Here is a 27,801-nt window from a genome sequence, read left to right on the forward strand (position 1 = left end):
TTGTTTATAAATAAAACTCTTTATTCTTGCATTTATTTCATGAGTTCATTTAAGCAGCATGATTTGCTTGCATGTTCCTTTCCTTTGCTGCTTCAGTAGTTTTTTTTATGCTTTGAAGTCATATGTCCAGGTTTAGAGTAAAAGCACTTTAAATTCTATTCTTCTGCTGACATTTTCAGGTTTAGTTGACCTGTTGTCATGGCGATCCCTAATCCTGAGCTGCAATCCTTTCCATATGTATGATTTGTCGTAGTCAGACTTGATTGAACTTAACCCGATCAGCCTTTATGAACCCCAAAACTTTAAATACGCCTGTTCTTGCTCAGTTAGGAGCAAATTTCTGAGTAAGCTCCTGCAGTACAAGTCCACTGCAGACATCAGCCCTTCCTCACAGTGACGTCATTTGCATACAGCTTCTACATGATTGGCTGGATGGACAGGCCTCAGCCTAGTCTTAACCGGCTTTCAGGTAGTTGAAGAGGGCACCCAGCCCTCCGTCCAGCACCTCTTTCACAGGTTTCAGGAGTGGGTTGTGGATGATGTGGAGACCTTTGTCAAGAGGATGACAAGCTAGCTTCTGCAGCTGTAACAGTTGGTGCATCTCCTAAACACAGATCAAGCTCTTGTTTATTTCTCATAATTATTTGATCATCACAATCGCTTTATTAGTGCAATAATAGTTATCATCATCATTGTCATTAACATTTTCCCTATCATAGTCCTCATTGTTGTCATCATTACAATCACATTTTTACCTGGGGAACATCCTTGATATCATTGAAGTCCAGATTTAGCAGCTCCAACCTGAAGTACAAGTACATTTGGTTAAAACAAGTTCCATACATGGGACACTTTTGCGTGTGTATGTGACGTGTTGTTACCATATGTGTGACCACGCATTTGTTAAATAGTGGGCGGAGTTGTTGCATGCTCATGTAACTAGATTTGGGGGCAGGTTTGTGACCAAATTTCAATGGTAGTGCAAAAGTGGTTTGGCCCATTGTCCTTGGTTACCTGCATGTGACCTCTATGGGCGAGGCGCTATTTTATCCTGTAGCAAACATGCGCATGGCACGTAAGAGATTCTCAGCAGGCATTACTTAAAGGAAATGTATGTGACACATGAACTTTGAGGGATGGTGTACTGTTTAATCTCTGGTCCTCAAAGGGCTACCAATGAATAATCATAACCTGGTGGCAATAATGCCTTATAACCCTTGTGCTATCCTATGACCCCACCCCCTTCCATTGACGTGTTCTCCCTACAATGACAAAGGTGGATAAAGGTGGAAAGATTTCATGTAATCCATGGACACCAGTGAAGATCACAAATCATTGAAGAAAAAAGGTTCAGCGCACTGTCTAGTGGGTCTAGATGACCCAACTCCCAATGGTAAAGTGTCTAGGATCGCACAAGGGTTAACAGTCATCTATGAAAGAGGCAATGCTGGTGACCCACAAAAAAAAATCACTCACTGAGTAACTTCCCAGTAGGCGTATTCTGAGTGTTAAATTCAGGTTATGCTGTTCCCCTAGATGACATATGTCAAACTCAAGGGCCAAAAATGTGGCCCGCCATTTAAGTTGGCCCGCGAGAGCATAAAAGTTTTTAATTCCTTAAAATAAAAAATAAAAATTGGTTTGTACTTATTCATATATAGGGGGAATTGGACTTGAAATATGGGATTGGGCTCAAACACTGTCCATTTAACCTAACCTGACAGAAGCAAATGTAAAAGGATTTATGCTAAAGTAACAAGTAAACATATGTTTTCTGTGCAACAGTAACTGTCACATTAAAAATTTAGAATAAATAAATATAACATTATTTTACATTAAGGAGTAGTTACGTTTATTTTTTATTTACATTTAGTTACATGTATAAGTTATATCTGGCCCTTTGAGGACAGCCACTATGCTGATCGGTGAAAATGAGTTTGACACCCCTGCCCTAGATAGATACCATTATTTTCACTCCTAACAAACACCAAGGTGTTTGACTACTGCTCTGGTGCAAGCTCCATCTCCAACAATCATCCTTTCACAGGAAACCATGAGATAATGGGTATGTCTCTTGACTATGTATTGCAACTGAAAATCATAGCACACAACAGAGTCGTTTGTCTGGTTCCACTAAATCACAGGAGTATGTTTGCATGTTTTATTGTGTTTGCGGTGTAACTTTGTGAGACTCTTTTTTTTTTTAAGATTACGACTGTTAAAAGTATTCACTTGAGTGATGGGAGTACTGTCATTTCAATATTCCGCCAGATTTATAGCCTGGTTAAATAAAACCAGGTCAGGAGCACTTTAAAGAACACATTCCAGCTTTTAAAAGCCATCATACATGTTGCTTCTAAAATCCCTTGCTCTGCAATGCCTCCAAACAATGAAGAACTTTGCTGGTGAACTATAATATTCTGCTTCTTATTTTGCTGTCAGATTGGAGGGGGGGCATTTACCGGAGATGGTGATGAATAGTTATTGGGTAATGGCCCTGTTTTGATTGTCTAATGAATTATTCCAGTCGGATACATCATACACGAAATACATATTTTCTGGATAATTATTCTGATGTCATCTTTGCAATGTAGGCCTGTTCCCGATTTTACTCATGGCATTCAGAGTCTCTGCCCCCTATTATAACATTTTGGGTTCCGTCATCATTACCCTGCAGAAGCTGAGAGATCATGTGATGGTCTATGAGCGTGTAAAAAAACCAAATGATGGAAAAGATCTTTCAGATCTTAACATTCGTGGGCAGCAGTGGCTTGCAGCGGCTGCTTGTCAGTGTTGATTCTCTTCTGCTCAACTACTAGCCTGTTCTCGCGCTCCGTGCTCTTTAGTCTTCAGCCGACCACCAGCCTATATTCCTGCCTTTCCTAAAATGGCGGGAATATAGGCCGGATTTTGAGCTTTCACCTGAGCAGCAGCCTATTTACTTGCCTGTGTTCTCCCTCTGTGATCTCCATTCCATGCCGCCAAGTTCTTCTTCCAGGAAGACTTAAGAAACTTGTCTGCTGCAAACTCTCATCGTGAAGGGATTTCCTCATCCTCGCCCCTTTAGTGAACTTTGGACCCTGCCTCGTCTCCTTCCCCCTCCCATTGCCTGTCACCTTCAAGTCTGCTTACATGCCCTCTTGTGTCAAGTTTCAGTCATTACCCTGCAGCTCTGGTTCCTTTACTAAATCCCAAGTACTCAAACTCCTGACAGTACGTTTCATCCAACATGGACCAAAAGACAGCGCAGGAGTTCATGTCTCAGGTAGAGGAAGCTTTTCGTTATGATGATATGCAGATGGCTGAGTTTAAATATAGCTTGGCTATGAGTCTCTCACTAAGAACTCCTCCTGCTATCACTGCGCAACCAGTGATAGTGAACCCATGAAGCCAATGGGAAACCACTTGCACAAGTGTCCATCAAATGTGGGATATACCGAGGTGATGCTCTGTCCCCACTGCTGTTCTGCATAGGTCTGAACCCCCTCAGCCAAATAATCAACAAGACTGGCTATGGATACCAACTCAGAAATGGGGCCAACATCAGTCACCTCCTCTTCATCAGGGGTGTCAAACTCATTTTCACCAAGGGCCACATCAGCATAGTGGTTGTCCTCAAACGGCCAGATGTAACTTATACATGTTATTAAATGTAAATAAAAAATAAATTTATCTACTCCTTAATGTTAAATAATGTTCTATTTATTTGTTATAACTTTTTAAAGTGATGATTACAGTTGCATAGAAAACATATGTTTGCTTGTTACTCTAGCATAAATCCTTTTAAATTTGATTCTGTCAGGTTAGGTTATATGGACAGTGTTTAAGTCCTAATGTTAGTTAGGTATATACTTGCCCAATCCAATATTTCAAGTCCAATTCCACCTAGATATGAATAAATACACACCAATTTTTATTTCAAGAAATTAAAATCTTTTATGCTCTCGTGGGCTACATAAAATGACATGGCGGGTCACATTTGGCCCGCGGGCCTTGTGTTTGACACATGTGCTCTACATGGATGAAATCAAGCTATATGCTAAGATGTATGCTAGCCGCAAGGAACCAGGCCGAGGACTAGTGAGCGTGGAAGCCACTATCGGGCGGCCGTGGTGCAGCGGTAGGGCGGTCGACCCATGATCGTAAGATTGCAGGTTCGATTCCCGCCTTGCACGCCCATGAGTCGAAGTGTCCTTGGGCAAGAGATTTTCAAGCAACTTAAAGTTATTTCAACGATCGTCAATCGACTACAAAATGCAGATTATCTCTAAGAAAGACAGCCGACCATGCCTCCGAAGAAAAAACCAAGCAACAAGTAATGGTGATGACTTTAAAGCTGCAATCAACGAAATCCATGCTAAACTAGCTCATCTCACGGAGCTAGTGAAGGGTTTCGAAGACTCTGTGCTCAAAACTGGCAACGTGATGATCGGTTCGAGATTCTGGAGAAGAGTGGACAACATGGAACAACAGGCCAGGATGAATAATGTCATTCTCACTGGATTACCGATCAAACCACGGGTAAAGCAAAATGCAGCTGGAGTTAGTATTGCTAATGCTAATTGCGCTTGCATTGCTAACAGTTGTTCTGAAACAGAGAGCAGAGGAGAGTCTCTGGAACACCAAGTGGAATCATTTCTCACGTCTAAAGGAATTTCCCTGTATCTAAATACCATCGAGACCTGCCACCCGCTTCCCAGGAGAAAGGAGATTGATAAACCAGCGATCTTCATCAGGTTGGTGAATCAAAAACACAAGCTAGCTCTGATGAACCAAAGGAAGAATCTGAAGTGATCTGCTGCTTATCTGAACGACCATCTGACCAGAAGGAATGCTGAAATCTCCAAACATGCCAGGCTTCTCAGGAAGTGGAAGCAGATTGGGTCTCCAACAAAAGTCAAAAGGCTAGAAAGTCAATCGGTTTCTATCGTCATGCATCAGAATAGCCCTGGAGTGTGAGAACCTAAATAAAGGAAGGTCAGATTTAATAATCTGCATCTAACATAGATGCAGATCACAGAGCTCCCCTCACGTAAACTCCACCCACACAATGATGCGGTTTCGGTCACGTAATAAACAAACACTGTTTGGCTGTCCTGAGTTCCGCTAACAGTCCAGGTGGTGTCACTTCTTTGGGCAGCCTTACCTGGTGAGAAAGCAAACAGCTTTGGGCAGGGAGTGAAGGTTGTTTCCCTCTACAATGAGGATCTTCAGATTAACCAAGGTCTGGATGTTCTCTGCAAGATTCTCCAGATGGTTACAGGACAGATCCAGGAATACCTGGATTAACAGAAGAATGTCTGAGACTCATCAGAACTTGAGGGTTAAATTGTCCACACGTTCGGTAGTGAGTGTTTTACAAGAGCTGGTCTGGTTTAAAATGAGCCGTTTTTAAGTGGAATTAGTGGTTTGACTATGCTTCCAATGTTTAGTCCCTATTCTGTCAGATGGAGGTCCAGTTTAGATTCTGGTTTACTTCTATAGTGTTATCCCATAGCAAAGCAAAACTGAAGATGAGATCTCGTTTCTGTCACATTTACGTCTCCTAGACATAAATGAGAACTGTTTGAGACTAAACTGCTTTTCTCATTCTTCTCAAACATTTCTCCTGAGAAATAAGTCTCACAGTGAGCACTGTTTGAGATCTCAAAATTCTCTCACAACTGTCTCTTCTCCAGATCTCAATTGAGAGAAAAATGAGCCATATTATGTTGCGCTCAAGTATGTCTCAATAGGCTATATGCACACTCACTTCCGCATTCCAAGTCGGCCAGCCAGGTTACATCCGGCGTCGACGGCGCACATAGCGTCAATAACAACTATGGCATTTTTCACTCGGTCCCTTCAAGATGTCCCAAAGGTAACGGTCAACGACGTGAGTCGAATCATACAAAAGTTATGTCACACTTCGACAACCAAGAAAGAGAAGGGCTTCAAATTGTATGTGTCAAGCTACATCCACAATTTTGAAGGTAAGATCTGGACGTGTTCTGTGTTTACATGCCCATAGCATGCATGCTATCTAGTGCTAGCGCAGCAGGTGCAGCGTAGGCTATGTTTACTATTATGTGTCAATCACAGCCAATTTTCCTAACGCCTTTGTCAATGTCAGTTTCAAACAAGGATTCAAGCACAGGAGAGGTAACGATTAGGGCTGAGTGCTACAGATCTATGAGGAAAAGCCAAAAGCCTCACAGCTTAAGCGTAAGAGAAAGTTATACTGCAGGTTCAGCGCAGATTGGTTCATGGTTCATGAGACAGGTTACGTTTGGCAGATCAAAGTTTCTGTGAATCATTGCATCTAATAATGCTAAAGGTTATTTTAAAGACAAATTTCATTTACCATACCATAAATAACACTGGTGTGTTGGAATATTTATCGATATTTAAATATGTACGCTAATTGTAACTGCCAGCAACGGCATTTGCAAGTTGTTTAAGTTTAAGTTTACATATTAATTTCAGTGATGCATATTTTATGTTCATTTGCTGTTAAACAGTCCTTGTAATTATTATCGGAGTGGTAATAATCACGTTATCAGTTAATGGAACTTTTGAGTTGATTTTTGTTTCCGTCAGGACCGTTATTGTTGTAACACGCTACAGACAGAGCGCATGAACTACGGAGAAAGTGTCAGCATCCATTTACGTTATAACAAGAAGAAAGTGTGAAGAGTTTAACTTTATTCCCTTTACATGGAAAAGGACTTGGGTCATTTCAAGAGTTGCTGCAGAAAGGTCTTTTAACCCCCTTTGTGGTATTGCGGCCAACGAGGTATGACAGATTATGTTAATTAGTTTATTCAATTGAGTTTTTTCTAAGTCTTATATCAGTTTATATCATGTATGTGATGTATATTGACATAATTTGTTCTCTGTGAGAATATTTTCATTTATATTTATTTATATGTTTGTACAGTTCTCACGGCATGTTTGATGGCACCTGTGTGCAATAAACGCCCGTCAACACAGAACGCCTTGTGTCCGTGATGTATCCAGAGGGGAGTTACAGTGAGAACTCGATTCCGCTCGGCGTGAGGTGGAACGTGATGAAAGGAGCCCGCCATTGACGGAGCTGCAAGCAAGTTTCCCGAGGCTGTCTGTACATCAGCATCAAGGCTAAGACGACACATACACGGAAAATCTTAACAAGCTGCAAGAAGAGTTAAAAAGGGCAGTGCATGACTAATCCAAGAAGAGATGCATTTTAAATTAAGTTAAATGTATAGAAGTGGATTAACTCAGTGCTTGCTTAAAGAAACTCTATAAGTGCTAAATAAGTATTCTGGTGTACAGCATGTGTTTAAGTTGAAGTTATTTTGACTTAGTTCTGTTATTATATTACTTGAACTTTAAAAGAGCAAGCACACAATTAGTTTGGTTAGAGAAAGTGTGTTCTTAAATTATCGCCAAAAGGTTTTAAGTTAATTTGTGCTGCAAAAATTTTGGTTATATTTCTTGTACATTTTTTTAACTGAAGAAAAGAAGTAACGTTAGGTATAATTATTTTCTTTCATTATTTTACTACAGTAGTATTCTCAAGCAACTCAAGCTGGTTAATTTAGCTGCATTTTTCTTTAGATAGATTAAGCACACGAAAACATTTCCCATTATGGATGAGTGCGGATCCAACAAGAATGTTATATCAAATGACTCTGAAGTTAAAGTTGAGCCTCAAGCTTCTTCTGAAGCACCACGAAGAAGCCAAAGAACCCGTAAACTTACTGAGAAAGCTCAAGTAATTTATGATGATAAATCAAAGAAACTTAAGGATCGCTTTACTGTCAGTTATGAGAAGTGGAAGGTTGTTGCCAAGGAAGCTAAGAAAATGCTTGATGGTGCTCCCTCACGTGACATCTTACAAGATCTTTTAACCGAGATACAGTCCTTGTCAACAGATGCAAAAAGGGCTTATGAAGAGCTACGACAGTGCACAACTCCAGACAGTGAAACCCGACGTAGAGTGGACACCTGCGATGCTGTATCAAAGAAAATCCTTGGATGTGGACATTCCCATCTTCAAGAGATGGAGGGGAATCCAGACGTTAATAAAGAACAAGTGGACTGGGCGGAGGCTGGCTCTTTGCTCTCATCTGCACTATCCCGGAAAAGCAGTTCGAGCTCACCGAGTCTAAGGTCAGTAAACACCTCAAGCATGGGATCAAAACATTCAAGTGTCTCCTCTGTAAGGAAACAAGAGGCGGCAGCAGAGTTAGCTGCTAACCAAGCTACTCTAAAGGTTTTAGAAGAGATAGATAGTGAAACGCAAGAACTTGAAATGCTTGAAGCACAAGAAAGACAAAGAATTGCATTACAGGAAGCAGAGAATGCTGCGAGACAAAATGCACTAGAAGAAAAGCGCAGACAGATAGAACGCTTAGAGACTGTTAAAAGGATGAAAGCTGCAAAGGCACGCTTACAGGTTTATGAACAAGAAATCAGCTCAGAAGAAGAAATTGAGTCTTTTTATGAATCCAAACCTGTGCAAATCAAATGTGTGACAAGTTTAAGGAAACGGACAGAGCAGCAGGCGGCAGCAACAAACAATATCATCCAAAAGCAACCTAAAAGACCTCCAGAGGACACTACAACAGCTCTCGCTGAAGCAATAGCTGAGTCTATCAATGTGAGCCGTCTACCAGTACCAGAACCTACTGTTTTTGCTGGAGACCCACTAAGATACAACGAGTGGAAAATGTCATTTCAAACGCTGATAGGTAGAAAGAAAATTTCAGTGAATGAAAGAATTTACTACCTCCGCAAGTATGTCGGGGGACCAGCAAGAAAGGCGATTGAGAGTTATTTCCTCTTGAGTACAGATGCTGCCTACCAGGCAGCATGGAACATTCTGGAGGAAAGATATGGAAGCTCTTTTGTGATTGCTAAAGCTTTCAAGGATAAACTCAGTTCATGGCCAAGAATAGGACCCAAGGACAGTGTAGAATTAAGAGAGTTTTCAGACTTCTTAAGAGGCTGTGAAGCAGCAATGTCAGAAATAAAGCGCCTGGAAGTCCTTAATGACAGTGATGAAAACCAGAAGCTTCTCACCAAGCTTCCTGATTGGCTGGTTGCCAGATGGAACAGGAAGGTGATGGAGATTGAAGAGGAGAACAAATCATTTCCCACCTTCAGTCAGTTTGTTGAATTCATCGGCAGAGAGGCAAAAATAGCTTGCAATCCAGTGACTTCTCTTCACGCTTTAAAGTCTAACGACACTGAAAGGGTTAAGTCAACAAAGACTCACAATGTTGGAGCAAAGGTGTTATTGAGCAGTTCCAAAGAAGGTACACACTCGGGGTGTGTTTTTTGTGAGAAATTGAATCATGATATTCAAACATGTTGGAAGTTCATGGAGAAGCCAATCTCTGAAAGAGTTCAGTTTGTGAAAACTAAAAAACTGTGTTTTGGATGCTTGAGAACAGGGCATCATTCAAAGAACTGTGAAGGAAGAAGCGTATGTGTTACTTGCAAACGTAAACACCCAACATGTCTACATGAAGATCGTGACAAACCGAGCAGAAAGACAGAGCAAAAAGAGAGTAAGAACTACAAGGAGAAGGAAAAATCAAGCGAAAGGATCAAGTTTGAACAGATCAACGAAGCATCAAGCCATGCAACTTCAAATCGAGTGGTGCAAGATGTAAGCAGTCTATATGCATCTACAGTTGTTCCAGTTTGGTTGTCAACCATAAGTGATCCAGAGAGTGAAGTTCTTGTTTATGCACTCCTAGACAATCAAAGTGACACTACATTTATCTTGCAAGAAAAGGCAGAAATGCTGAAGTTACACAAAGAGGCAGTGCAGTTAAAACTATCCACATTGGCATCAAGAAACACAGTCATTCCAAGCCATAGATTAACTGGTCTGCAAGTTAGAGGCTTCTATTCATCAAAGAGAATCCCTCTCCCAGTAACTTACTCAAGAGAGTTTATTCCTGCTAACCTGAGTCACATTCCTACACCCAAAACAGCAAGGGCGTGGCCACATCTGGAACATCTAGCAGAAGAGCTCGCTCCATTGATAGAGTGTGATGTTGGACTGCTCATAGGGTATAACTGTCCACAAGCCTTGTTACCCAGAGAAGTGGTGTCAGGAAATGACAATGAACCGTTCGCTCAAAGAACAGATCTGGGCTGGAGCATAGTTGGCTGTGTCAGTCCATGCTCGGACTATAATGATTCAATTGGAAACAGCCACAAGATTGTTGTAAGACAGGTGATCCCTGATCTTCAGCCAACTGCTACACTCACAAATGAAGTTAGATTCATATGCCGAACTCAAGTCAAAGAGTTGATCACTCCACCAGATGTGATGAAAATGCTTGAGTCAGACTTTAACGAGAGATCTGCAGAAGAAGCTCAGCTCTCTCAAGAAGATCTCCGATTTATGTCAATCATGGAAGAAGGACTGAAAATGAAATCAAATGGTCACTGTGAGATGCCTCTCCCATTTAAGGAAGACAACCCAAGTCTGCCAGACAACAAAGGATGTGCAAATCATCGCCTCAAATGTTTGAAAAGGAGATTTGAGAGGGACAAGCAATATCATAAAGATTACACAAACTTCATGACTGAAATAATATCAAATGGGGATGCAGAAAAGGTTCCACATGATGAAATCAACAAGAGTCCAGCCTGGTACATTCCTCACCATGGAGTGTATCATCCCCACAAACCAGGGAAGATACGAGTGGTTTTTGACTGCTCCGCTAAGTTTAAAGGCGTGTCATTAAATGACCATCTGCTTACTGGGCCAGAGTTAACTAACAGTCTGATAGGTGTTCTCTGCCGTTTTCGCAAGGGACCAGTAGCGGTGATGTGTGACATTGAACGTATGTTCCATCAATTTCATGTAAGAGCAGAACATCAGGATTATTTGAGATTTCTCTGGTGGGACAACGGAGAATTTCACACTGAGCCAACAGTCTACCGTATGCGAGTACACCTATTTGGAGCAGCCTCATCACCTGGTTGCGCAAACTATGGTCTTAAACACGTTGCAGCCCAGGGGCGTGGATTTTTTAGTCAAGCAGCCATTCGCTTCATTGAAAGAAATTTTTATGTGGATGATGGGTTGATGAGCGTTACATCTGTGGACGAAGCAATAACGCTGATCAAGGAAGCAAGACAGATCTGCAGTTCTGGCAGACTAAGGATCCACAAATTCATTTCAAACTGCACTGAGGTACTGGCATCAATTCCCAAGGAGGAGTGCGCTGAAACAACACAAAATCAAGACTTAGCTCTGGGTGAGCTACAAATGGAGAGAGTTCTTGGAATCAAATGGTGCATAGTCTCAGATCAGTTCAGATTCAAGGTTGAGGTGAATGAGCGACCACTCTCTAGAAGAGGAGTATTGTCAACTGTGGCATCTATCTTTGACCCACTTGGGTTTGTTGCACCATTCATTCTAGTTGGTAAACAGATACTTCAAGAGATGTGTCGCAACAACATTGGGTGGGATGAGCCACTGTCTGAAGATCTTCTCCCACGGTGGGAGTCCTGGCTCTTGGACTTGAAGAACCTAGCTGATATAAAAATTCAGAGATGCTATGTTCCAGACAATTTTGGACAAGTTCAGCGTTATGAACTGCATCATTTCTCAGATGCAAGTGCTTCAGGGTATGGAGTCTGTTCCTACTTGAGAGCAATCAGCGTGTCACATCGAGTCCATTGCTCCCTGGTTATGGGTAAGGCCAGAGTGACACCTTCGAAGGTCACCACAATCCCAAGGCTCGAGCTGTCAGCGGCCGTTGTTGCTGTGAGAACCAGTAACCTTCTCAGAAGGGAGTTGGATATTGAGACTCAAGACTTCTTCTGGACTGATTCAAGGGTCGTCTTGGGATATATCAACAATGATGCAAGACGATTTCACATATTTGTGGCAAACCGTGTTCAGGCCATTAAGCAGAGCACTAATTCGAGTCAGTGGAGACATGTGACCTCTGAAGAAAACCCTGCTGATCATACATCCAGGGGCTGCACAGTCAAGGGGCTTGTTTCTTCCAATTGGTTCACTGGACCAGATTTTCTTTGGTGTGAGAAGCTTCCCAGTGATGACATTAAGGTGGGAGACATAACAGTTGAAGACCCAGAACTTCGAAAGGTCATTGTGCACAAAATACTGACTGCAAAGGACTCATTGTCAAGCCGCTTTTCAAAGTTTTCCAGTTGGAGAAGGTTAGTCAAAGGCATTGCTAGACTGAGGCGGTGTGTCAGAGAGTTCAAGGGTTTGTCATTAAGAAACAACGTAGCTTCGAGTCTGGAGGAGAGAAAAGAAGCAGAACTTACCATCATAAGCATTGTTCAACGAGAAACATTTCCTGAAGAAATCCAAAACCTCCAACACAAAGGAGAGATGACAACACAAGACAGGATTAAGCGGCTGCATACACTGAATCCCTTCTTGGATGAACAAGGAGTAATGAGAGTGGGAGGTCGGCTGAAACATTCTACCCTGCATCCATACATCAAGCATCCGGCAATTTTGCCAAAAAGCAGCCACATTTCAAAGTTGTTGATTGAACACTATCATCAACAAGTACATCACCAGGGTCGTGGCATAACAATGAATGAACTTCGATCAAATGGCATCTGGATACTTGGATGTAGTCACGCAGTGTCTTCCTTCATCTACAAGTGCGTCAAATGTAGAAAGCTAAGAAGAAGTGCTCAAGTACAAAAAATGGCAGACTTACCTCATGATCGAGTAGAAACAACGCCTCCTTTTACTTATTGTGGAATGGATTGTTTTGGCCCGTTTTACATAAAGGAAGGAAGGAAAGAACTGAAGCGTTATGGTCTGCTATTCACTTGCTTATGCTCTCGTGCTGTTCACATAGAAGTACTCGATGACATGACTGCGGATTCTTTTATCAATGCCTTGCGAGCCTTCATTGCCATTCGTGGAAATGTGCGTCAACTTCGGTCTGATCAGGGTGCTAACTTTGTGGGTGCAAAACGTGAGCTTCAGCAGACTGTAAGACAGATGGACCAAGAATCCCTAAAACGATTGGGTTGTGAGTTTGTCATGAACACACCAGCTGCCAGCCACATGGGCGGAGTTTGGGAAAGGCAGATCAGGACAATAAGAAGTGTTTTAACATCTATTCTCCATCAGTCCTCCAGCAGACTTGATAGCTCGTCCCTGCGAACATATTTTTATGAAGTCATGGCAATCATAAATAGCAGGCCCTTAACGGCGCACTTGCTTAATGATCCCACTGGACCACAGCCTCTCACACCCAACCACATTTTGACAATGAAATCCTCAGTCATCTTGCCACCACCAGGACAGTTTATGACAGAAGATGTTTATCTTCGCAAACGATGGCGCAGAGTGCAGTTTTTGGCGAATGAGTTCTGGTCCAGGTGGAAAAAGGAGTACCTGCTAAATCTCCAGCAGAGGCAAAAATGGCACAAGGCCCACAGAAACTCGAAGGTCAACGACATAGTCATTCTTCAAGATGAAAGCGTGCCTCGAAATGCGTGGAAACTGGCTAAAGTTACAAAGGTCTTTCCTAGTGCAGATGGTCATGTTAGGAAACTGCAATTGTTGATCAGTGATTCAGCACTTGATGGTCAGGGAAAACGACTCACTAAGCCAGTATATTTGGAGAGGCCTATCACTAAAACAGTAACACTCCTTGAAGCAAATAACACAGAGTCATGAGTAAAAACTACTTACATTAAAACTCTTGAGTGTTTTATTTGACCTTCTTCAGTTTTTAAGAAATCACAAGTGATTTGGTGGGAGTGTAACTGCCAGCAACGGCATTTGCAAGTTGTTTAAGTTTAAGTTTACATATTAATTTCAGTGATGCATATTTTATGTTCATTTGCTGTTAAACAGTCCTTGTAATTATTATCGGAGTGGTAATAATCACGTTATCAGTTAATGGAACTTTTGAGTTGATTTTTGTTTCCGTCAGGACCGTTATTGTTGTAACACGCTACAGACAGAGCGCATGGACTACGGAGAAAGTGTCAGCATCCATTTACGTTATAACAAGAAGAAAGTGTGAAGAGTTTAACTTTATTCCCTTTACATGGAAAAGGACTTGGGTCATTTCAAGAGTTGCTGCAGAAAGGTCTTTTAACCCCCTTTGTGGTATTGCGGCCAACGAGGTATGACAGATTATGTTAATTAGTTTATTCAATTGAGTTTTTTCTAAGTCTTATATCAGTTTATATCATGTATGTGATGTATATTGACATAATTTGTTCTCTGTGAGAATATTTTCATTTATATTTATTTATATGTTTGTACAGTTCTCACGGCATGTTTGATGGCACCTGTGTGCAATAAACGCCCGTCAACACAGAACGCCTTGTGTCCGTGATGTATCCAGAGGGGAGTTACACTAATCACTGGGATTCACAGAAACTGAGTTCCGTTTTGTCACTGCATTGACACACGTTCTGTGTCCACTGTTGGGGATGATGAGTAAAGTGAGATAAATAATAATATAAATAATATTGTGGCTACAATTTTAGCTCATACAAATTGTTTAGTAGTTATTAATTGTTTTAGTAGTTAATAATTATATGTCGATGGTTCAAATTTGTTTGTTTTGTTAAACATTCTCACTGTACTCATGTATTCTCTTTTTAAAAAACTGCACTTTTATTCTATTATAACAGATTTGTGTATTTTCAGATTGTGCTTGGGGATGCCCGTCCTGTGCATCTACAAAGCTGCCAGTGTACCTGTGTGGCAGGTACAGCTGTGTGTAATCATGTGGCAGCACTGTTGTACCAGACTGCACATTATTGCCAGCTTAGCATCACCTCTGTTCCCCCAACACACAGCTGCACAGAGACTGAACAGAAGTGGCATAAGCCAAGATCCATGGTAACTAATGTTTTTAACAGGGTACTTTGTGTACGATCCAAAGGGGCAGACAGTGTTTGGCCTTGTTGAAATTAAATGCCCCAATGTTGCAAGCTATGTTGACTGCCCATATATTAAGATCAGTGAGGGCACACACACATTAAGGAAATCTCATTCCTACTTTTGGCAAATCCAGGGCCAGATGTTGATTTCTGGTTTAGACTGGTGTGACTTTGTTGTCTACACACAGGAGGACATGTTTATTCAGAGGATTCCCAGAGACAATGAAATCACCAAAACAATGAAAGTAAAAATTGATTTTTTTTATTTTTATTGTTACCTCTTTGCTTCCCTAAATAATTAGATTCTGATTGCCTGTCACACTTCTTTATAGAGTGCTGTTAATTTCTCTTTTCTCCATTTCTCTTACTGGCAGTAACTCTTATTAGTTCAATCCATTTCAAAATATTTGTACATATATATTGATTCAAGTTTTTATATTTTTTCTTAATTGTATTACTATGTTTCTTGTTGTATTAATACTAATCTATTATTAAATTACATGTTACATGTTCTTCCGATTAATTTTTTTGATAATTGGTTACCTAAAAATATTATTTTATAACTGTTGTTTGTAAATTGGGAGCCCTAAATAAATGTTATTCAGTAAATAATTCACTGTGCATGAAAGTATTATTCTTATATTACAGATGGCTTAAAAGCATTGGTGAGGTAAAGTACATATAACATGCAAATAATTCAGTAGTTCTTTATTCAAAGAGTATGTGCAATGTACAGCAGTGCATACATAACATTAATTATAAAATTCAATTTATACAAAGTAATTTACAAAGGTACATTTAAAGAAAGTAGTTATACAAATGGTCATAGGTTATTAATTTTTATTTTTTTCTACTGCTGCTACTCTGGATTCTTTGCCCAAGCCTTTACAAGAGGCCCGTTTTCATAGTTCGTCAGAAGACATGCAACAGTATACAGCTGATTAATGTTGCCAAAAAGCCGAAGTGGAATCTCTGTGTCAAAGAACTTGTGTTCCTTAACACGCCGTATGAGGCGCTCAACATGCACCCTGAGGCGTGCAATTGCTTGGGTCTCCCTGACCTCACAGGCAGACATCTGGGATCTTCCAGAGAGAAATGCTGGCCTATAAATCTTGCAAGGTACAAGGTCATCAACCAGAAAACCTCGGTCGACCATGATGGCCATTCCAGGTCTCAAAAGGGAGAGAATTCCAGACTCACGCGTGATCTGTTTGTCACTGATGGAACCAGCGTACAGTTGAGAAATAAATGTGACCGCCCCATGAGGAGCCACTCCAAGCAGCCCTTTGAGAGTACAGTGGGACTTGTATGCTGAGAACATTTCACTTTGGAGAAGAGGTGATGAAGGGCACTGGCACCTTAGCTCTGTGCAGTCCAGGATGACTGTAGTGTCTGCATAGTCCTTAAACTCAGCTGGCAGATGTGCCCTTATTTTCTCCTCTGGTATCCAGATCCTCACAGACCCTAGCACAGTGTACAGAAAGTTGCTCCATGTTGTAATGATCCGACTGACTGTGGACTGGTGGACTCCATACCGGTCAGCAAGATCACGCTGTTTTGAACCCAGTGCCAGGTAATTGAGAAACATGAACATCTCATCCATGGGCTGCAGGAAACGAGTCTGTTCAAAAGAAAAACAATTTGCGTTATGTTTCTCTCAACCTCTATTAGCCCTGATCTTTGTTAAAGGGATAGTTCACTTCAAAATGAAAATCATATACTCAGTGAATTTCTTTCTTTCTTCAAAATATCTTCCTTTGTGTTCAGCAGAAGAAAGAAATTCATACAGGTTTGAAACAACTTGAGGGTGAGTATATGATGACAGAATTTTAATTTTGAAGTGAACTATCCCTTTAAGTTTTATTGTATGGGCCATGTAAATAACTACTTACTACAGTGGAACTTGGCTCTGTAAAGGTGCCTCTCTGTGCTTGTGTCACACTGACCATATTTGGCAGTGATGGCTCTATTAAGGCCCAGAATCTCATCAGCAGGTCATAGGATGCAAATCTAAATAAATACAATTCAGATATAATCATTTAAATATTATATCAGTGTATACTATGATATTACTTGGAAGCATTTCAAATATACAACTCTGTTAGCCTTCCTCTCTCCCTCTCTCTCTCTCTCACACACACACACACACACACACACAACTATATCTGTTGTTGCAAAAGTAACGTTACTACAGAACAATCTGATATCTTACCTTGTGAAAAAACGTATGTCCTTGTCTGAGGCAGCAAAACGATGAATTCCAAAGCGCTGATTCATTGTCAGCTTCTCGACGTGTTCCCTCAGCTTGAGAATCTCATCTCTGAGAGAGATGTTGTCATCAAGGGCTAAATCAACAACTGCAGGATCTGAAGCTGAAGCGTAGTCGTGGTCCATAGGGATATCAGCTTTCTCGCCTGCGTCGCCGTCATCCTCCGTCATCGGAGGCGGACGCTCTCTCCTCTCCCACACCCCCGGTCGTGAAGTGGGAAGGGTGAAATTGTTCCACTCAAACAGTGCTGGGACAGCTCCCTTGTTTAATAGCCGCCTCCCCGTCTCTGATAAGGGCTCACGAACATCACCCTTGTTAAAATGTCGGCTACATACTCGGGTATGGGGAGTAACTGTGAATTTGTCCCTCCGGATAGCTACAAGCCATTTTCGCCTGATTTCCGCGTCAGATGGAAATGTATGAAAACTAAGTAAACTGTTGTACTTGCTCGAAGCTTGACACAGAGGCACACAGCAATGCTCGGCTGTACTATAGATTGTTCGCTGAAATTTGAACGTTTTCTTACTAGTCATATTGTAGTTGCTGTTATATCGCTTTGTAAACAATCGCCTCAGCGCGAGCGGAAATGGCTTAGCAGGCTGAGATTTTAGCGGAAGTACGTCATCACCTCCGTGTGCATATAGCCTATTTGATATCCTTACTTCAAATCCCTATCTCAGTTATGTCTCAGTGAAAGACATCAATGGTTCTGTCTCTCGTTGCTCAATAATTTAGATCTTGTTTTAGCCTTTTTTTTATTGTCTCAGCAAAAAGAAAAATTAGAGTAGTACAAGCCCTAAAATGAGTCTCATGATGACACCATTACAGTTCATCTCTAGAAAATAATATATTTTATTTTATTTATGTTCAACTTAAAAAAGTTGTTTATTGCTTACATATTTATATAACTTAATTACAATTTCAAGAAAAAAAAGTTAAATCATTAAGACGGTCATGTCCTCAAAAGACATTTTTGAAACTTTTTAAAAAACATGAAATTTCAAGACAACGTTGCAGTGTCGATTTAATAAACTTTTTTTTTGACTGCTTAGATAAACATAAATGAACAAGAATGTATGTTGGGTTAATGATGCTAGGTTTAGTTAAACACAAACACACGCATGCACTGGCACACATGCACACACGCACAAGTGCATATACGCACACTTATATGTTGGTGGGTATAAAACATTTAACACATTGATGTCTGAACTAAATAAAGGACATTTGGGATCATATTTGGATCACCTTAAAGTGAACAAAAAATAGATTTTACATTTGAAACAAACAAATAAAATACACAAATAAAAATAATCAAATTAATAAATCAACTTTAGGGCGGTACAGATTTATGGGGTTCAGTTTGAGTTAATTTATCTTTGTCTTTAAAAATCACCCTTCATGCAGCCTTACAAGCTGAAAGTTTTCTTGATTTTAGTCTGCATCATATTGAACAAACAGAAGCCTGGAGGAACCCGATTTGAATTTTAAACTGTATCACAGCCTCACTTGACACAGATTTCTGATTGGCTGATCACGGTGGGAGGGAAAACTCTGTGGTTGACGTCACCAACGGGCCGGAATCTGCAAGCGGGAGAAGTGCAGAGAACGAGAGACTTTTGACGACCGTTTGTCGTATTTTTTCTGCGTTTTAACAATCCGTGTGATGAATCTCCAACATTTTTTTTGCTTGTCTGGAAAAGATTCAAGTAAAATCTTTGAAGTTTGCACGGTAAGTTTGCGATTTCTTCCCTCCAACTCTGAACTCAGTTGAATGCTAAAGGTGTTTTAAGCTAGCTCCGCCAGTAATGCAGACGTCTGGGCTACTCGCGGTGGCTTTGGCTGTATAAGTAATTATTACTTTTTACAAAGGTTTACTTGTGCTTTTTGTAATAAAAAATAGAGACATTGAAGAGTTATTTGCAGTGCAGAGTTTACAGAATGAGACTCGATATTTTTCCAAACGCGTGAGTGCTAAGTAACCGTTGGAAGACATTTTGCTCTTCAGTTAAGGGTCTGCAGGGTTCATCCCATTCACAGTGTGACGACACCACAGTCCATTATTCCAAACTTCAAAATGTGCAGTTTCACTGTATGTTCAATTTTTACGCTGTAAAAAGCTTTTATCTTGTTTAAAAGATCATCTTGCAGACGTTTGGCCTGGCATGCCATCTTTTGAAACTGGTTATGGACATGTGTTTAAAGTAAAGTCATCATTAACTGCTCACATGTCTAGAAAGCATAATCTGAAAATGTAAGTATGCATATTAGGGAAGTTAGGTTAAGTTAGGTTAGTTAGATTAGGGATGTTCTCAGCCCTCTGTCAGTGGTGAAGATGTTTAGAGAGCACAGATGTAGCTAAGCCAACAAATGTCAACACTGATATGTACGAGGATTTTAGTGAATCATAAATCATATTTAAAAACCTTTCCAGATCTTACTTTGTGCTGTATAAAATGTGTGTACATGATGTTTTTTTCCCCTCTCTGATTCAAGGTGATCTAAATACACGTGAAAATGAGTGAATCAGAACCCATGTTCCTCCACACTGCCATTATGGAGGTCCTACCAGAGCCACAAAAGACATCCTGGAAGAACACTTGCAGTCCATTGGAATAAATGGAGTTGTATGAGGATCTACGATTCATAGAAGAGGCTGACTTGCTGCCAGCTTTGAGACCTGTTCAAGCCCGGAAACGTCTTGCTCTCTGGAAATTGAAATGTGAGTGTCAAACATTACAAATGAGTTTTTGTAATGCACGGAAGTGGATATGAATATGAATGGTAACACACTGACAGTACAGTGTAAACTTAATACACTTATACTGTTTGTTTGTTTTTTGTTGCAGACCAAACGCCAGAGAACAGCACATCGTCATCTGTTGAGACCTCACCAACACAATCATCATCACTTTTGTTATAGTCACCGAGAAGTTTGTCATCCACATCTTCCAGAAGCCGAGGACTGTACATACATTGACTGGGAGGACAGCTTTGAAATTCCATGGAGTAAGTTTTCTGAGGAATTTGTGCAGAGGGGAAAGAGACCTGGCCCAAGACTAAGGAAGGAAATGGTTTGCACTCTTTTTGCAGAAATGATGAAAGCAAGACGTTTTTCCAAACTCTAAAAGGCTGCAGATGATGCGGGGAGAGCAGAGTGGCTGCTCAGAAGAGATGAGATGTTAAAGAGATGCGCTTTCTTCTGCTCTGCTACTTTAATGAGGAGGATGCCATGTTCTTGTAGAAGATGCAGACGAGGTCCAGATGCAGCAGGTGCCGTTGACTCCAACTGTTATTGTATGTGGTAAGTAAAGTTTCCAGTGTTAAATTATTCTAAAGGTTTTGTCTTTGTACACTGTACATGAGTGACATGTTTACTTTATCCATTGTTCTGTCTTTAGGACAGGTTCATGCTGAGTTGGGACCGCTCCATCGTACACAACAACATTGCAGCACTATGACTGATGTTCGGAAGCTACTTCTGCTTTAACAGTCATTATCCAACTGAGCTGGCTTCAACCCTGGAGTTTCTGCAAAGGTACATATTTATGAGTGCTGTCATGCGATTCATTTTTGGGTTTGGTTAGTTAATCATGACCTGCAGTTAATTATTCTAATTAATCTTTTATTAATCTAACTCAGGGCTGCTCATCCCTGGTCCTTGAGATCTACCAGCCTGCCTGATTTCCAGCTGATTACCTGGACCAGGTGTGTTCATTCAGTCAGAATGTGGAGACATCTGGTTGAGCTGATCAACAGCTAGCAGGGCTTGGGGATCTGGAAAACAGTCAGGGTGATGGATCCCAAGGACCAGGAATGAGCAGCCCTGGCTAACCTAAAATTTAGCTTTGAAAATCCTTATTTTGGGGTAATTTGATTTAAATAGTAAGATTGTGTCACATTAAAAGAAATAAAATACAATTTAAAGGGTGGCTTTATGAAGTTTTCCAAGTATAACAGACTTTTTTCCAATCTTTACTTTTGTACCACTAAGGGATAATTCTTCAGTCTCAAACAGAACAAAGACCTAAGCCAAAGTGCTCTACTTTAAAAAACTAATGGAAATATTCTGAACAATCCAAAAAATATTTACCACAAAATTCTTAATGATACCATAATATATATTCGTTGAAATATCTTATTCCACAGTTTGCTGTCTGACACGATCAGCCCTCAGCGTCCCAATTAAGACATGGGTATTATTTTTCCCTTGTTAAGAGCCAACCATGCAAAATGTGACTTGATCATTTCTTAAATGTTTGATCTGGACTGTATCATAAAAAATGAAATGAAACAGATTTGAACCTTATTTGTTAAATAGTTAATGCCCATAGAATGCTGCATTTCAATTCTTTTAACTGAAACAGATGTCCTCTCAGGCGACGTGTGGCTGCTTTTAGGGATGACAGAAACGTAATCTTATGGTAGCATTATGCAGCTGCTTTTATAAAACTACAGTTTGCTTCTAGCTTGAAGTGTTATCTTTGTTTGTTATGTGCGGTCTATTATCAATTTACTCATGCCAGATTTTAATGTTCTTGTCTTACAGCTGATGTCCTAAGATGTGCCACTTTACCTGGTTGGGAACAAATTGAAGAGGCCAAGCTCAAGAAAGCCGTTGTCAACAAATGTAGGGCAGAGCAGGTTCTAAGGCCACTGCTATGATCTACAGTATGCGGACTGGTTTCTCTTCCATCTTTTTTCTTATTTTTTATCTTAATCTGGTTCTCAAATTGGTCCATGGATTTGGTAGGCTGCAAGTTTAGGAGAATGTTTTTATCAGGTACTTTTTTATGTGGTTACATAATCTTGTTTTTTTCCTTGTACCTCAGCAGTGATGTCAGTGTGTTTGTTGTTTAAAATATGGAAGTTTTCTTTACCATCATGTCAGCCACATTGAGTACGCCACGGTTCATGTACTTAATGCATTTAATATTTTAAAAAGTGTTTAATACTGCTACCACAATTCAAATGCTGTACTGATGATGGTGCTGCCCAAATAAAGTGTAAAGCATTTACATTTCTAGTATTGTTTTTACTGTTACTGTATATCAGTGGTCTCCCATCCTGGTCCTTGAAGGTCACTGTTATGGATGTTTTAGCTGTTTTCCTGCTCCAACAGATCTGCTGCAGTGGTTGAATTGCCTCCTCAAGTTCTGCAGGAGGTGGTTAATAACCTGTTGATTCACATCTGGGGAGCAAAGAAACATCTAAACCCTACTGGATGGTGGCCCTGAGGACCAGGATTGGCTACCACTGCTATAAAAATAACTTCTCTTTTCTTTCTCAAATACATCTCAAATATCATTCTCATTAACGGCTTTGGTAAGACATTTAAGAGAAATGATTAAGACATGAAAGAGACATCAGACAGACAATGATGAGATCTCTTTTAGGACTCATTCTTCTCAGATTTGTCTCATGAACGTCTTAGGTTCGTCTCTCCCACTTCTTAATTATTGCTCTAACAGTTGTCTCAACTCAACCTCATTTGTCTCAGTGATGTCTTTTCTCATTATAGCTTAACTCTTGCTCCTAAGGGACCCTTAGGAGCAAGAGTTAAGAAGCAAATGATCACTGAATGATACGAATATGAGACGCTCAAACTGATCTCAAGAGACGAGATCAAGCAACATATGAGCAACAGATTTTTCCTATGGGATACATTTTACACTACAGTGTGAAACAGCCTAAAGTTGGCCAGGGGGAAGAAAACACATCAGATGAATGACCTACCAGAGTCTTCATGTTGTAGATGCAGCCTGGGACGTGAGCAATGAGGTTGTGGCTGAGGTTGAGCTTCTTCAGTCTGCTCAGGTTGGACAGAGAAGCAGGCAGTGAGGACAGCTGGTTATTGGCCACACTCAGCACCTGGAGTAGATGGTTAAAACTTAATTGTGAATGTTGGACAGGTCAGGTCTGGACACATTACAAAAAAAAACAGTATTCTGCTAAGCTTTGTTATCTCTGACTTACCTTAAATTGAGCTGGCTGACAAAGAAACATCTTTCTTGGCAGATGACACATATTACACCTCGTAATTGTTAACCAGATTGGTCTTTTCCTCTTCTTTGACAATCTATTTTTTTTATCGCTCAGAATTATCAACAAATTAAAAAAAAAAAGGTTTAATTTAATTAGATGTCTGATTTAATGTTCGGCTTAGCTATCTGTCAGACCCCTATTAGTTTTTTTTTTTTAACTTGTCCTGTCCAACAGCTGAGCAAACAGATGAGAGCTAAAGGCCTCCTCTGCTGCTAACACAAAGCTACAAGCCTGGCTGCACTGTTCCTAGCATGTGTCTGTTAGCAGCCAGACTCACGAAGATAGCACTGAAGTCATCGCCCCGCCTCCCCACAGGAAATTCTGACAGGAATTGAATTATCCGACACATTATGGACATGAAAATGAAAATGCAATCCCCTCTTTGCATTTTCATTTTAATTATGAAACAGAATAAGCGGTTTTTAGGTAGAAAAGGAAAAAGCAATTTGAAGTATTGATTTTTCATTCTAATTTTGAGTCATTTGATGCAGTTACATTTAGAAAATTAAAAATCCTTTCTGCCAATCCATTTTAATTATCTAATTAGACATTTTCTTTATCATTTTAATGAAGTGACAGAATAAGCAGTGTTGAAGAAGAAAATGAAAAAGCATTTTGACGGATTGCTTTGTCATTTCAATTTTGAGTCAAAAAATGCAGCTTCATTTAGAAAATGAAAAAGCATTTCTGCTTTTGACTTTTATTTTTAATTGTGCTACACAAATACATCCATATAAATGTGACTAAAGTTTTACATTTCACTATAGTAGCCAAACCAAAAACTCTCTGCTCTCAGGCGCCACGGCAGGACAACACTGGAGGTTCATCATCATTACTGTCAGGTGTAGATGGTAGTCGAAAGGGGTGGGATCTGTCCACACACACACTGAAATGTGTGTGATAAAGGGGGCAGTTAAAATTGGCGGGTAGGGCACTGAGAGGACATCTCCTGATCGCTCACAGTGATGTCCACCCTCCCACCAAGGGTCCCTAAATGCCTATGGTGCAGTTAAAACTGAGAGGAAAGGGGTCCAAATCCATGTGGCAACCAATGTGAGGGGTGGACCCCTGTTGAACCTCCCCCCCTCCCAAGGTGCATTGCAACCTTCTATCACCCCAGTACGTGGTTACATGAGAATGAGAACTTCCAGACTGACCCCCGATAGTTTAAAACTGCCTCCCCTTGCCATATGCCAAGTGTCCTCGGTGAGCCCCACGTTGCTCCTGGTGGTTAGAGGTTGACGCCATTGTTCAGCAGCAGAGCCGCCATCAGTGTGTGTGCATATGTGAATGGGACTGTGACTGGACAGCGCTTTGGCCCTTCTGTGCAAATATACATCATTTACCATTCATTTGGTGACACCTCTACAGCTGACCGTCCCATTAGAAATCTACAGGTTATCTTGGGCATGGTTTAAATTTGACAGATTGAAAGTGTTTTCAAAATGAGCTTTTAACACTTGATGTCATGTCTCGTCAAGTTCCTGTCCGTCACTTGTGTTGTGTCGTGTGACACTTCCTGTTTTATTCTGAAGGTTTAACCCAAATCTCGTTTCAGACCTTCCTCTCCCTGCCCTATTTGTTTCCCCACAGCTGAGAGCGCCTCATCATCCCTGATCGTTTCCACCTGTGCCTCCCCTCCTCATGTATTTATAGCCGGAGTTTCCCTTTGTCCAGTGCCTGTTTGTCATGTGTCTTCATGGCTCAAAGCTTAGCCAACTTCTCAAGCTGAGAATTAAAATAACCTTAAACTCTTCATCTGAGTCCAGTCCTGTGTTCTGCCTTGTCAGTACAAACAGGCCAGAATGGACTCAGCAGAGAGCAAAATTTAACAGCCATTCTGCAACGCCTGGAAGCCCGCCTTTCCCAACAGGAGGACTTCCAGAAGGCCCTGGCATCCCATATGGTTCAGGTCATTCTGTCATGAACTGATGGTGGAGGATCCAAAATGCAGGAGACCAAGCTTGGTGACAGGAAATAAAACATTTAATACACAAACTGAAACATGACAAAACTATGGGGAGAAACAAACCGTTGACAAAACAGAGCAGATGACCTGACAAGGATGAACAGAAACCAAGACACTTGAATAGGCTGAGGGCAATTAACTGAACTGAAGACAGCTGTGGATCATGAACCTGAAAGTGGAGTGACTGACAAAAAAGAAAACCAAAAACATGACAAAGAAAACCAAACCACTGAATCCTTACACTTGAGCCTTTAAGCAAAAACTTAGCTGATCCGCAGCGATCTTGAAACGGTGATCTGGCAATTACCTTTCGAATTGATTATTGTAATGCTTCACTTTGGTGTCACTCAGCGTTCACTGATCGCCTGCAGTATGTCCAGAATGCAGCAACACTGCTGTTAACTGGACCATCTAAACAAGCGTTCATCCCTTCTGTTAATCTTAGAGCTCAGTTGAAACCTTTCCTTTGTTTGTAAGCTCCTAGTGGTTTTTACTAGGGGTGTGTATTGGCAAGAGTCTGGCGATTCAATACGTATCCCGGTATTGTACTGGAACACTTTTCTTTTGAAGAGTATAACTTGGAAAAAAGGCTCTGAATATCAATAATCCTTCCATTGTAATAAAATAGTCAAATTTAGTTCATTTAATGATCACAATGTTAAGCACCTCAGCTGTATCTCATATTTAAGTTGCTTTTACCCAAACAAATTCATTGTGCTTTTATTTTGGTAACTTAAAATATATAAATGGAACAGTTAACATTGTCTGATTTCCACAAAAAATATCCTTCAGTAAAAGAAAATAAATAGAATGAATGCGTCTTAACTAGGCCTGCACAATATACGCAAATTTATCGCAATAATATGCATGTCGCAAAAGACAGCGAATATGAATGCAATAAATGGTTACCTTAAATGTGCTGAAACAATCTTATGGCAATGTTCTTTGTAATTTTATGCAGTTATTTTTCATTTTTGTTTGCTGTAAAGTAGAAATAAAAATCATTTCTTCATAAACAAGAAGCAGACAAATCTCTTTTGGTACTCTACCTCCAGCTGTGTGCAGGCTCCTAGTTCTTCAGGAACTTCTGTCAGATTATTTCTGTAGATGAACAAAACCCGAAGTCTGCTCAACTGTCCGATCTCCGGTGGAAGGCTGCTAAGCTGCACAAAGACAACAACAACACAAAGATGACAGTGTGATGAGTGACACATGCACTGACGGCTGAGAAAACACCGGAACAATCACTATTTGAGGTTTGCTTGCCGTAAAGAGAACAGCTCAGGTTCACCCCAAGGGGGGGGGGGGGGGGCAGAGGCCAGTGAGTACATGAGAGAGAGGTGATGCTGTAGTGTTACAAGACCCGACAGGACAACCGTGGCGGTTCAACATGGTGGCATGCAAGGAGTTGAAAAAACATTTTTATCCTATTTCATTTAACACCAGATGATCCAAAAACTAACAAAACCTGTAAAATATTGTTCACCCACTAGTGGCCGGGAGGACCTGCAGGTTTACATTCAGGATTGCTTTAGTACAACCGTTATGGGAAAGACAAGTACCACTTCTCCATCCTCTAAATGCAGTCACCCTGTCTTCTCCAGACAGCAGCTTCAGCGGCATCCTGGACTCTGTTAATAAAAAGCTCTCCAGCATTGATCCTCACTTGAATCTGCTTAAGGTCTACACCAAGACTTCCAAGCCTGCAGAAGTCTGGAGTCCAGCCAGCAGCAGGTAAGTGAGCTCGCACCGGCCTGGACCCCTAGAAACCCTCAGCAGGGACACTGCTCGACCTTCATGGAGAAAGAACCATCAAAGAAACCCTCCTGGATCTTCAAGCTTGGAGCATGAGGGAAAACCTGGTCACCTCTGGAATTCCAGAGGAGGCAGGAGAAGTCCGGAGGCCACGGTAAAAACCTTCATGGACGTCCAGCTTCCCTAAGACGAATGCAGAAGATCGCCTTTCACAGGGTTCACCCACTTGGAGGAAGGAGGTCGAACAATCATTATTGTTAAATGACATTTCATCAAAAAGATCCTGCAGTGTCGCCTTTAATACATTTTTACAAATCAGAAACAACCTTTACAAATCAACAACTTAGTTTTATTGAGTCTTTATCTTCTGTAAAGCTTTTACATGCTGTATGAATGTTCCATTTGAGTTTTTCATTTACAGACCCTTTCCAAAAAAATGTATTCATTTCCATAATTTCATTTGAATAATTAAACTTGCATGGATCATAGATTCAGGGCCCACTGTTTAATTGATTTTAAGTATTTGTTTATCTTTACACAAGTTGATATTCCAGCTCATGAAACCCACAACAACAGGATTTCAAAAAATTAGAAAACTGTGGAGAAATCTGCACAAATGTTGCAGGACATGAATGTTTTAAAGTGAGTTTCACAGACTAATCATCCACTAAACTCGAAGCACAGGTTCCACACATGTCGTTCAATTGTTTAGGATTGGATTTCAAATGGGGTGAAATAAATTAACCCTTTAACGCCTGTTGGTGCGTATTAAAATACTTCGGCTCCAAACTTAGCTATATTTAGCATCTATTTGCAAGCAAAAACAATATTGTTTTTCTCTTAGCTGGTAATAAATTCAGGTGTCACG

The 27,801-nt window shown here is 40.6% G+C and overlaps 2 protein-coding genes and 3 long non-coding RNA genes across 7 annotated transcripts in view; 3 read left to right on the plus strand and 2 right to left on the minus strand.

Annotated features, from left to right (window-relative positions):
* The window catches only part of LOC101155758 (uncharacterized), a 32,826-nt gene continuing 5,025 nt past the window's right edge, over window positions 1–27,801 (minus strand). For both annotated transcript variants that reach the window (XM_004086855.5, XM_078938813.1), the window contains exons 4-8: window positions 26,228–26,341; window positions 22,901–23,035; window positions 5,147–5,280; window positions 756–804; window positions 1–604 (exon numbers count right to left, since the gene is read on the minus strand). In XM_004086855.5, coding sequence (XP_004086903.1) covers window positions 455–604; window positions 756–804; window positions 5,147–5,280; window positions 22,901–23,035; window positions 26,228–26,341 — 582 coding nt within the window. In that variant the 3' untranslated portion in view covers window positions 1–454. The remainder of the gene's footprint in view (window positions 605–755; window positions 805–5,146; window positions 5,281–22,900; window positions 23,036–26,227; window positions 26,342–27,801) is intronic.
* Window positions 6,604–15,507, plus strand: LOC111946579 (uncharacterized). Its single transcript, XR_013652347.1, has 3 exons — window positions 6,604–6,775; window positions 6,920–8,136; window positions 14,660–15,507. It is a non-coding gene; the product is annotated as an uncharacterized LOC111946579 (long non-coding RNA).
* Window positions 13,970–14,326, plus strand: LOC144988429 (uncharacterized). The gene is made up of 2 exons (XR_013652349.1): window positions 13,970–14,127; window positions 14,272–14,326. It is a non-coding gene; the product is annotated as an uncharacterized LOC144988429 (long non-coding RNA).
* Window positions 15,589–18,045, minus strand: LOC111946580 (uncharacterized). The gene is made up of 3 exons (XM_023949920.2): window positions 17,108–18,045; window positions 16,788–16,905; window positions 15,589–16,516 (listed from the first exon to the last, which is right to left on the minus strand). Exons 1-3 carry the CDS (start codon window positions 17,695–17,697, stop codon window positions 15,755–15,757), a joined length of 1,470 nt encoding a protein of 489 aa, XP_023805688.1. The 5' UTR covers window positions 17,698–18,045; the 3' UTR covers window positions 15,589–15,754.
* Window positions 18,726–22,182, plus strand: LOC105353822 (uncharacterized). 2 transcript variants are annotated; one of them, XR_002872313.2, is made up of 7 exons: window positions 18,733–18,896; window positions 19,661–19,886; window positions 20,014–20,173; window positions 20,258–20,468; window positions 20,566–20,702; window positions 20,807–20,872; window positions 21,714–22,182. It is a non-coding gene; the product is annotated as an uncharacterized LOC105353822 (long non-coding RNA). The 2 variants fall into 2 exon arrangements; XR_002872312.2 differs by lacking the exon at window positions 20,807–20,872 and having other exon boundaries at window positions 18,726–18,896.

Source organism: Oryzias latipes, chromosome 20 (genome assembly GCF_053564925.1).
Source record: "Oryzias latipes strain Hd-rR chromosome 20, Olatipes_Hd-rR_3.1".
Classification (NCBI taxonomy): Eukaryota; Metazoa; Chordata; class Actinopteri; order Beloniformes; family Adrianichthyidae; genus Oryzias; species Oryzias latipes.

Excerpts from the sequence above, each read along its gene's own strand:
- LOC111946580 (XM_023949920.2), bottom strand. The coding sequence starts at position 17,697 with ATGACTAGTAAGAAAACGTTCAAATTTCAGCGAACAATCTATAGTACA. Across the intron at positions 16,906-17,107 it reads GACATACGTTTTTTCACAAG|ATTTGCATCCTATGACCTGC; the intron begins GTAAGATATCAG and ends GTATTTATTTAG. Across the intron at positions 16,517-16,787 it reads CAGAGCCAAGTTCCACTGTA|ACTCGTTTCCTGCAGCCCAT; the intron begins GTAAGTAGTTAT and ends TCTTTTGAACAG.